At 31.3% G+C, this 12028-nt stretch overlaps 1 protein-coding gene across 1 annotated transcript; it reads left to right on the top strand.

Annotated features, from left to right (window-relative positions):
* Positions 1-2: 2 nt before the first annotated feature.
* LOC139515616 (kynurenine 3-monooxygenase-like) lies at positions 3-11708 on the top strand. Its single transcript, XM_071305238.1, has 14 exons — positions 3-213; positions 2240-2309; positions 2813-3000; positions 3476-3524; positions 4392-4479; positions 5101-5269; positions 6065-6258; positions 6568-6625; positions 7274-7363; positions 7936-7993; positions 9005-9087; positions 9367-9468; positions 9924-9983; positions 10708-11708. Exons 1-14 carry the CDS (start codon positions 163-165, stop codon positions 10849-10851), a joined length of 1404 nt encoding a protein of 467 aa, XP_071161339.1. The 5' UTR covers positions 3-162; the 3' UTR covers positions 10852-11708.
* Positions 11709-12028: the final 320 nt, after the last annotated feature.

The raw sequence follows: 12028 nt of genomic DNA, 5'->3' as shown, positions 1-12028 counted from the left end.
TTGTTTAAATTAGCGAAAAAGAATAGTATAACCAAAAATATATTTAGAAAAGAAGGCTGTGCTACAATACACCAATCAGTGAGCTTGTCAACAAATATGTCCTTGACACTATTTTTCACATGCTTTTAAAATAGTTTTCAGAAGTTGACAGTCTGAATCAGCATGTCGGGTGAAAAACAAGTTAAGCATGTAGCTGTTGTAGGCGGGGGTTTGGTAAGTCATCAATAACTGATTTGAATATTACTTTATTTTTAGTGCAATCATTTTTATTTTAGAATATTAGAACTGTTATAAAACATGTATAAAAATAATAAAATGAACTTTTCACAGGGGTCAGAACATTTATTTTGTACTTGTCAGAAATTATGTTATACACTTGCTCACTAAACACACTGTATGCCACTTTAATTTAAAACAGTGCATGTGATTACATAAAAATTTGTCCTATGATGAGCTTTAAGTGAGACACATCATGCAACTTTATATATTTTGCAAATGTTGAACAGTTGAATAACAGTTTGAAAAACAAATTTGAATTTAAAACAAGTTTTTAATTCTGCATATAAATATAACATTTAACACCCTTTAGTCAAATAATGCTGTTTTTTTTTTATGAGCATTGAATCCTAAAAAAAAAGAAGTGACCCTTTAATACAGGAACCATTTTATCATGTTTATAGTAGTGGGAAATTGTATATTTGATGGTCTTGATGAGTTAATGATGATTAAACTTTTACAAAATTTCTGTTTTCAATTTTTGACAAGTTATTTACTATTTTTTAGCCCCCCATTTAATTTTTTTTACATACATTTCTTAACTTGTTTTTAATTGTTTCAACATGTTCAACAGTGACAATTGATTTATTCATATTTTTTCAAAAACATATTCCAGATCCTCATATATCACTCAGGTATAGATATTTGAAATTTATCTATGGATTCAGTATTTTATCAAGGAAATACATGTATTTTTGGAATTCTTATACAAATATCGATAAAACATAATTCTGATCACTTATTTTGTAAAAACTTCCCCATATTTCAGAAGAGATATCAAAGCTTATACAAACTACAATATTATTATTGTATTGTTCTCTGTTATCAGTCTTTTGTCACATTATGTAATATATTATGTATTGCCATAGCATGTTATATATGCTTTTGCAAATAAAATATTCATTCAAAATATTCAATAATGCATTTTATCCTGCTTTTGTCAAGCCTTTGACTTTAGTCGAAAAAGTGTGACTAAGCGTACATACATTCCGTCGTCGTTGCGGCGTCCACAAATATTCACTCTGTGGTAAAAGTTTTTGAAATTTTAATAACTTTCTTAAACTATACTGGATTTCTACCAAACTTGGACAGAAGCTTGTTTATGATCATAAGAAAGTGTCTAGATGTAAATTTTGTAAAAATAAAATTCCATTTTTTCCGTATTTTACTTATAAATGGACTTAGTTTTTCTGCGAGGAAACATTACATTCACTCTGTGGTTAAAGTTTTTAAAATTTTAATAACTTTCATGAACTATCCATGATTTGTACCAAACTTGGACAGAAGCTTGTTTATGATCATAAGATAGTATCAAGAAGAAAATTTTGTAAAATTTTAAATTTCCACTTTTCCGTATTTTACTTATAAATGGACTTAGTTGTTTTGCCAGAAACAAAACATTCACTCTGTGGTTTAAGTTTTTAAATTTTTTATAATGTTCCTAAACTATCCTGGATTTCTACCAAACTTGGACAAAAGCTTGTTTCTGATCATAAGATATATTCAGAAGTAAATTTTATAAAAAAAAAAATCCACTTTTTCTGTATTTTACTTATAAATGGACTTAGTTTTTCTTCCAGTTAACATTACATACAGTCCGCAGTTAAAGTTTATAAAACATTTAATAAATTCATAAACTATCCTGGATTTTTACCAGACTTGGAAGCTTCTTTCAATCAAAAGACAGTATCGAGAGGGAAATTTTTATTGATGTTTTTCCTCATTTTTGTTGAGTTTGTGATTAACAGCAAAAGTAGGCGAGACACTGGGTTCCACGGAACCCTTACAAATATTTTACCAATTGAATACACACACAGAGCTATTTTGTGATTATTAATTGTATAAATGATTGTTTTAAAATGTTTATTGTTTATATGATATTTTATAATGGTTAATTGTGTATATTTGATATGTATGATTGATTAAATTGTTTAATCATTGTTTTTGTAAATGATTTTTATAGGTGGGATCCTTGAATGCTTGCTTTTTTGCCAAGAGGAAATATAAAGTAGATTTATATGAAATGAGAGATGGTATGGTTCAAATATGTTTAGATGTCCAATGTAATAAACTAAGGGATATATTAAACTAATAATTTAAGGATAAGTAATTAGAGAAATAGTAGTTCCTAAGATATGGATTTGAGAATTTTTTATTTCTCTGAATTGATGTTTTATTGGGTTACCATGTCATTTATACATATCTCATATCTATCAGCTCTCAGCTAATACACAGGGCCAATTGACAAAATGTCAAGTGATATTAAACCATTATTTTTACACAACTAATAGATATAACAAGATGTGGTATGAGTGCCTATGAGACAACGCTCTCATCTAAGTCAGGAAAAAGACAATTTTGAAATTACATGAATTAGATGGTTGCATTAAGGACCATATAAAAGAATGTTGATAAAAACATCTGAATCTGAGGTCTAAACACCTGACTAAATTTTTCTATATCTTCTGACCAGAGTTTTACAGTCTGTCACATTTTATATTAGGTTTACAATGGTAAATTGTTTTGTATATTTCAGATATACGTACTATGGAGATTGTAAAGGGACGAAGTATAAATCTGGCTTTGTCCTGTCGAGGGAGAGAAGCTTTAAAACATGTTGGACTTGAAGATGAGGTTCTAAAGACTGCTATTCCAATGCGTGCCAGAATGATCCATGATTTAGATGGTACTTGCCATCCAATACCATATGGAAAGAGCGATCAGGTATTTGTCAGGTTGCAAGGATGGTTGAGTCCACACTCTTTAAAAAGAGGGTTTTACATACATTTGTATACAGGATAGAATTATGATCTATTCTTAAAAGGAATCTCCCATGATTGAAAAACAAATATAACTTCATTGTGTAAATTCATACAGTTCCAATGCTGTTACTTGTCTGGTGTAAGAAAATGAATTATTCCTGGTAAATAAAGAGACTAGCCACAACATGAAAAAGCACTGAAGTCACACTCTTCTAACATATAAAAGGGAGGATAGTAGTTTATTGAGTATTCAGTCATCTAATTAAAACTTTGATTAACATGAAAGAAGTGAATTTATTATGGTTATATACATGAGAAATGAAACCAAAAAAATACTGAAACTTACGTTAAATTCAACGCATTAAATACATAAAATAAGGCACTTGAAAGCAACACTTCTAAACAACTGTTAAATTTGCTTCACATTAATTTTGCAGTTTATCAGTTCTGTGGACAGAAGGTTATTAAATGAAGTCCTACTGACAGGTATGTTATTGAAGATAGATTGCTTTTGATCACTTTGATTATATTGTAAATTTGACGTAACTATGTGATTTGTCTAGCAGTCTAGTGTTTCTTACACTATGCTTCAAACTGAATTTACGAGGAATCCATGCCGAAATCAATGTAAAACATTTTTAAGTCATAATTAAGTAACATGGCTCATCAATAACAAACATTAGAAGACAAGGGAGATAAGCGGTCTAAAAATAATTGTTCAAATTGTTTTCACTTAAGGAGGGAGCATGATAAGCACTCTTTTTGGAACCTTAAATGTGAAAATTACCAAGAAGTATATAAATTATTAAGTAACATCCTTCAGATTGTTTAGAAAATTAGCTGTAATTTTATAAAATTTTGTGGTCCCTTTTCTTTTGGAGTCATCAAACATGCATTTATGGAAGATAAAAACAATACTGATCTGTAATCCCCATCTAGACCCTGTAATAAATCTCTGTTCTATAATCCCCATCTAGACCCCTGTAACAAATCTCTGTTCTGTAATCCCCATCTAGACCCTGTAATAAATCTCTGTTCTGTAATCCCCATCTAGACCCTGTAATAAATCTCTGTTCTGTAATCCCCATCTAGACCCTGTAATAAATATCTGTTCTGTAATCCCCATCTAGACCCCTGTAATAAATCTGTGTTCTGTAATCCCCATCTAGACAATGTAATAAATCTCTGTTCTGTAACCCCCATCTAGACCCTGTAATAAATCTGTTCTGTAATCCCCATCTAGACCCTGTAATAAATCTCTGTTCTGTAATCCCCATCTAGACCCTGTAATAAATCTCTGTTCTGTAATCCCCATCTAGACCCTGTAATAAATCTTGATGGTTATTATTCCAGCTGCAGAGAAGAATCCTCAGGTTACCTGTCATTTTAACCACAAGCTCTTGAAGTGTGATTTTAACACGGGGGAATTGACATTTTTGACGTAAGTGAACTTAAGAAAGAAATCAAAGCATTAGTGGCATTGTCTTTTTATTGAAACACTTTAGAGTAAGTCAAATTTGAGTGGAAAAGATATATACTGGTTTTAAGTTTGATAATTCCTACAACAGAAAACAGAGGCCATCTGGTAAGTCTGTATAAATGGATTTTTGCAAGAGGCTGCATGAAGGAAAATCCAGAATTTAACTCAGTTCTGACACATGTAATTTGTAACATGTCATTTGCCCTTTCTTTTTTTGAAAGAGGCCGGCTTAGTACATGTACTTACAAATATCAAGAGTGTAGTGTGTTGGATTGTTGTTATCTTTGTTAGTTTTTTTCTGTTTTATTTTTATGCCCAACCTTTTTTGTTAATTTTTTTTTCAGTTTTATTTTTTTGCCCAATCTTTTTGTTAGAACATTTTTAAGTTTTATTTTATGCACTTCCTACCATATTAAAGGGGCATTATGTTTTTGGATTGTTAACCCACCTATCCATGTGTCAGTCTGTCCAATCTTTTGTTGAAGTTAAATTTAAGGTAGTTATTGGACATATCAACATGTAATTAGGTGCACATTTATTTTGAAGAGAACTGTTTAATATATATTATTAATTCTTCATTAGGAAGGAAGGCAAAGAGGTTAAGAATAAAGTAGACCTTATAGTTGGAAATGACGGAGCTTTCTCTGCCATTAGACGTCAGATGATGAAAGATACGTTATTGGATTACAACCAGGAATATATACCTCACGGTTATATGGAGTTAACAATTCCTGCAACGCCATCAAATGATGTAAGTCTGTAACACAAAATGGTTATATACATTTCATCCATTAACATTCATTGCTGTTAAAAAGGGAAAGGAGAAACAATGCAATCAAAACTCATGATTTCAATAAAAATAAACAACACTATGGTCAAAAAGAAGAACAACCAAAAATCATGATTTCAATAAAAATAGACAACTGGACCAAATCACTACTTTACATAAAGATTCAGCACCCAAATTTTTTTGACATGTAATTACATCCCCCTACTTAATATTTCATGCTTTGAATATCAAGAAATAAATTGGGTAATAGTATCAAATAAAACATGCAAGTTATACACTGTTCACACTAGGGACTATATTTGTAGACAACGAAAACCAAAGGACGATAACTGTGTCCTTGGACCAACTACATCGTCAAAAAGAAGCACAATAAAAAATCCCATTTATTAACAAAAATAGACAACAAAATGGCCAAAGAGAAGAATAATAAAAAATCCCATTTATTTACAAAAATAGGCAACACCATGGCCAAAGAGAAGAACAATCAAAAACTGAACAACGATATAGAAAGATATTACACAGGAAATATAAGATTGAGAAACTCAAAACCCAACAAAAACTTCAGGTCAACCATTATGGATTTAGGAGCATCATGATATAAATAAAATGAAGCAGTACTGATTCTTATGTTTTTCACCAAAAAAATGATCAAGTTGAATAATTTTAACAGTTAAGCACTATTATAAAGGTTTAACATTATTTTCATAAAGTCTTACATTAAATACAAAATAAAAAATGATTTTTTTTTGTTCACAGTTTGCCATGGGAGTGAACTACCTACATATTTGGCCAAGAAATGAATTCATGATGATAGCTTTGCCAAACCTGGATAAATCATATACCTTAACATTATTTATGCCATTTGAAAATTTTAATCAAATAAAGACTGAAGATGATGTCATGGATTTTTTCCGGAGGATGTTTCCAGACTCTATACCTCTGATAGGAGAGTAAGTTTAATTGCTGTCCTACATGTTTAAGGGGAGACAATCACATTTTTGGGTTGAGGAGTATATTCTTTTTTGTGAGCTCATATACAGTTCCATTGATTTTTTCTGACAGCAATTTATAGTTTGGGTAACATTTGTACCTTCTTTAAAATTGTTTCTGGAGGATAACTGATATTTTGTTAACTTGTTGGTGATGATTATTTCAAAAAATTAAGATGGACAATAGGGATAAATATTTGAAAACAAATTTTCTTATTTTAAAACTGCTGCAAAATGTGTTTCACTAAAATATATCTAATTATTTTTCAGGAAATTCCTGAAGGAAATCTACCAATCTAGTAAAGCTCTTCCAATGGTTTCTATAAAGGTAAGAGATAGTTTCAGATTCATCCACCTAAAAATGAGGGTCTAATTGAGGTTCATATAAAAATAGAGAATGATCAGCTAAGGGCAGAATTCACTTGGCATACAAATTAAAGAATAACTCTTACTCTATATCAAGCCATTGCAGTCCTATGGGTATACATCAAGGAAACAACAATTAACACTAAAGACATCAAGTGGTAAAAATATGGTCTTCAGCATAAGACAGATACCCATACAATATGTCAAGCTCTCAATAACCCTGATAAGACAGATACCCATACAATATGTCAAGCTCTCAATAACCCTGATAAGACAGATACCCATACAATATGTCAAGCTCTCAATAACCCTGATAAGACAGATACCCATACAATATGTCAAGCTCTCAATAACCCTGATAAGACAGATACCCATACAATATGTCAAGCTTTCAAAAACCCTGTGTCTGATAACGTTGGGAATGATTTAACGGAGACAAAGAATTCAGATTTTATATGCCCTGAACTTATCAGAGTTTAAACTTACACTAATTTTCTTAACTATATAAAAAAAAATATTATGATATGTTAAAAGACAACGGCTGACTGGATAGATGTCCAATTTCAGCACCAAACAACACTATTCCCTCAACTTGTGTCTTTTTTTTCAGTGTAGTCCATACCATGTCAAGGATAAAGTAGTGATAATGGGAGATGCAGCTCATGCCATGGTACCATTCTATGGACAAGGAATGAATTGTGTAAGCTTTCAGACTCTTCAAAGTTAGAGGAGAAAAAAACATGATTTTCCATATTTTATTTGTAACAAGCAAGATAAATTAAATATATTCGTAGATATCAGATCATGCCAGTTAGTACAATTCTATGCCCAAGGAATTAATTGTGTATGTAAGCTTTCAAACTCTCTGGAATTGAAGGAGAAATCTTTATTTTTCATATTTATTGGTTGCAGACGTGTATTTATAAATTTTCTTGCAAGTGACAATTCAAATAACAAACAAATTGCTCCAGTGGAACTCTGACAAATTTGGTAATAAAACTAGATATAACTGTTTCTCTCTACATTCGTTCCCTAGATTATTGCCCTAGAAGTGTCACAGCAGACAAGAATATTTGTGTTGTGCAGACAAATCCACTATTAAAGAATTTGAAAACCATTAAATCAAGTATCAACAAAGGTACAATTTTCCTTCTACACATGAAAATTGGTACCCAAATAAAAAAGTAATAAATTTACAGTCTATAATTTAGGCATTATGTTTTTATTGTTTGTTAACTTATTTAAATGATAATTCTCATGATTGATTTTCAGGGTTTTGAAGATTGTATTGTGTTGAATGACATGCTGGATAAACATAGTGACGATTTAGGTGAGTATTTCATCGGGATCTTGCTTAAGAATGTTCACTCCTCTGTAAAATAACAAGCTATTTTAAAAGACAGTTATGAAATGATAGTATATAAATAACAGAAGTGAAAAGAAAAAACAATGTCAGGTGCTTGTTCTTGTTTTAGAGATATAATCAATTGAAAATTTGTCTGAAAATGATTCTAGATTTTTCAAGCGTTTAACATTAGCATCTCTTTTGTTTCATAAACTATGAAAAGATTGCAAGGACTTTGTAAGATTTCTATACTTTATGTGATAAAATAAGTAAAGGGGGTTAGTAGATTTTGATTGGTTCAATGCACTACATATATCAAACTTGAGGTTTCTGAATATCTTACAAAAGTAAAAAAAAGAGCAGCAAACATTCTTCAAAGCAATTTACTTACATCACCTTCTTGTGTCCCATTCATAATAAGTGTGTTGTGTTGTTGTCTACATTGTTTTCATTGAGTTATAGTGTAGGAATCTATATTTCTCCATTGTTGTGTCACTTTATTCTGTACACAACTCCTGTAATAGCTGCAGAACCAATGGTGGTCTGGAAATTGTCAAAATATTTCATAAGGACCTAAGATCTATGGTTCTGCAGCTATTCCTATAACATAACTTTACTTGAGATTCAATTTTGGCCAGTTGACCAAATGTTACTCCTGGTGGTCACACCTAGTATTTAAAAGACTGCTAAAACATTGCTGACCAGCCTTTGAAATAAGTCACAAAGGCAATGTTAATCTTGAATTCCGACTGTGGTGAGAGTGACAACATTTAGGTTGAGTATGTGGCTAAAGTTTTTTTAGACATCCAAAACTTTGTCAAATGTTTAGAGAATTTTAGGAAATCTGGACAGAAACTTTTTTCAAAATCAAAAGACAGTATCTGAAGGAAAGTTTGAATTTCTAGTCTGCAGCTTCAGGAATATATGGCCATTGTTTAAATGATATGTAAAATTGTTATGACATCATCATTCTTTTGCATCTTTTGTTTATTGCAGAACTTGCCTTGAAAGCTTACACAGAACACAGAAACCCAGATGCCAAGGCTATAGTTGATTTAGCCATGTACAATTATGTAGAGGTAATTATTATTAATATTTGACCTAGCATAGTTAAGTTTAAAGAGAGAAGCACAGAAGTTGGTGCTTGCATTTATTGTTGTGATTGTTTAATAATTGATTTGGACAAAAATGAGAGATGAATTATTGTGATTTCAGAGAAATGATAAATACAAATAAAGTAATCAAAATTTTAATTGGGAAATTTTTTTTTTTGGAAACTTATCCTGCAGTTAATATCGCAATTATAAAAACATCACCAAATTTCTTAATTAACAGCTAATATTATATTATTATTTCAGATGAGAAAATCTGTAAATTCCAAGATGTTCCTGTTACGTAAGAAGATTGATAATATGCTGCATTGGATATTCCCTAACACTTGGGTTCCATTATATACTATGGTAAGAAAATTGTATGGGCCATGAGAGCTGTGGCCATCACTTTTCATCCATCATCAGTAGCCCGTACACTTTTCTTTAAAAATGTTCCCCTCGGAAACTGCTCATATGATTTTAACTAATACTTCTTAGCTCCAACTATTAGTGTTCCCTGTTAAGTATGTGGTATTTGTATTTCCTGTTAAGTATGTCGTATTAGTGTTTCCTGTTAAGTATGTGGTATTTGTCTAGGTTGATCAACCAACATGGCCGCCATGAATTGAACATAGGGGTCAAACTGCAGTATTTGGTTAAAAAACTTGGTTGAAAGCTATAGCAAAAAGAGAAAAACTTACACTTTGAAAAACAATCTTATTACTTATCAGGAGCAAGTATTTTACTATAATTTCAGCAAAAATTAAAGGCATTTATTCAACTATTTTTTTTTTCTTAAAGATTTATGTATTTTTTTTTTATAGGTTTCATTTTCCAGAGAAAGATATCACTTATGTATAGCCAAGAGACAACAACAGGATAAGGTAATACTTTAAATAAGAGGTTCAAATCTTTAGAGGAGCCTCAGTGGCAAATTGCGAAATTGTTGAAAAACATTTTTTTAAATTACACTTTTCATCCAGTTTAAACAATGGAGTAAAATTGAGAATGGAAATGGGGAATCGGTCAAATAGATAATGGAACCTGATCAAAGAGCTGAAAACTGCCAAAGGCCACCAATGGGTCTTCAACACAACAAGAAAATCCTGCACTCAAAGGTGGTCTTCAGCTGATCTCTAAATAAAATTGTGTACTAGTTTAGTGATAATGAACATCATACTAAGCTCCAAAACATATAAATAAACTAAAAATAAAAAAACATACAAGAGTTACAAAGGCCTGAGTCTCCTGACTTGGAACATGCGCAAAAAAAAATGCGGCAGGGTTCAACATGTTTTGTGAGATCTCAACCCTCCCCTAATGTAGAAAAAACACACACCAATATGCACAGTAAAACCCAGTTTTAAAATAAGTCCGAGTCCGATGTCTGAAAAGGTAACATAAGATACTTAGCAAAATGACAATGATACATAAATTAACAAAGGACTACAACCAGTTAAGGACATGCAAGCTCCAGACTTCAATTTAACTGATTGATATATATCTGAAATCTGAGATAAATAGATAATTTAACAATGCTTAAATTTAAAGGAAAGTATTTAGATTAATGCACTCACTCTACAGTTTATTCTGAAATCATTTTTATAGGTTCTCAGTTCTTTTATACAAGTTGGTGTTGTGAGTTTAATGGTTGGTGGTTTCCTGTTAGTTAGACGGTTGAACCAGACAACTGACATCATGACCACTCTGCAAGGAAGGATTCAGTCACTGCTGGACAGACTTCACTTTTGAACTTATAACTCTTGCCTAGTTGTCATGGTGATTGTACATTTTGATAAAACAAATCATCAATTAAATACTATGTGAATATAGGAATTATGTAAATAAAAAAATATGTTAATTTGTTTTATAAACTATTTTCACCCACCAGTGTTCACAGATAATGTTTGTTCTTTTAATGATTTGATTGAAAATGAAATTTACCTGGACATGAACTTTTGTAAAGTAAAAATTTCATAATTAAAGACTATTTTTATACTACCTGTAGCTATAGTGTCCCTGAGGAGAGGGTAGTAGGGGTGTGGTTATTTGGGGCTAATGGTGCTCTGACTGTAGACAAATTTCAATGTGAATCTCGTCTTTGGATTATTGAACTTCAATGTGAATCTCAATTTGATAGGCTCTAATAATATTATTTAATTTTCAGGAGGGGTTTGCCTGATCCCCTCCTCCACCTTTGGTTACAAGTGTGTCATATGTATCAGATAAGTGCTACAAACATAAGTTTGTCAATTGGAAGGAAAACAGTATTATTTATTATATTAAACTTTATTTCATCATCTTACTTAACTTTTGTACGATCTTTATAGTAGTCATTAAAAAAAGAAAACAATTTAATCAAGGTGTAATTTTTAACAGTAACAATCTTTCAAAGTCATCTGGTAGGAACTTGGGCTAGAGCTACCGTAGTTATAATAATTTAGAAAATAATTTTCTTCTCGAAATTACCTATAAATATGACTATTAGTTATGAAGCAAATTTCATGGAAAATATAATTAATATTGGATTCTTCAAAATGGCTAGGCACCACATACAAATAAGAAATCAATAGACTATGCAATTGTAGGAGAGCTTGAAATTGTGATGCATTTTTATACGCCCGTCAAAATTTTGACGGGACGTATTATGGTATACAAATGTCCGGTGTCCGTCCGTCTGTCCGTCCGTCTGTCCGTCCGTCCGTCCGTCTGTCCGTCTGTCCGGCGTAAACATGTCGCACCGTAACTTGAGAACGACTTATCCAAATTTCATGAAACTTAATATAGTTGTTTCTTATGATGGTCAAATGATCTGTATACTTTTTGGTGAAAATAAGATTTAAACTTTTTGAGTTACGGCACTTTGTAACTAAAACAGGGGTGTGTTTTTTTTCACATGTCGCACCGTATCTCAAAAACGTTTCTTGAT

Source organism: Mytilus edulis, chromosome 3 (genome assembly GCF_963676685.1).
Source record: "Mytilus edulis chromosome 3, xbMytEdul2.2, whole genome shotgun sequence".
Classification (NCBI taxonomy): Eukaryota; Metazoa; Mollusca; class Bivalvia; order Mytilida; family Mytilidae; genus Mytilus; species Mytilus edulis.
The sequence above is the reverse complement of the archived record's forward strand: the minus strand, read 5'-3'. Positions and strand labels throughout refer to the sequence as shown.

What these genes read in the sequence shown, in the direction of transcription:
- LOC139515616 (XM_071305238.1), top strand. Translation starts at nt 163, where the DNA reads ATGTCGGGTGAAAAACAAGTTAAGCATGTAGCTGTTGTAGGCGGGGGT. An exon ending in CCATGTACAATTATGTAGAG is followed by an intron (nt 9,088 to 9,366) that starts GTAATTATTATT and finishes TTATTATTTCAG; the next exon opens with ATGAGAAAATCTGTAAATTC. An exon ending in GGGTTCCATTATATACTATG is followed by an intron (nt 9,469 to 9,923) that starts GTAAGAAAATTG and finishes TTTTTTTTATAG; the next exon opens with GTTTCATTTTCCAGAGAAAG.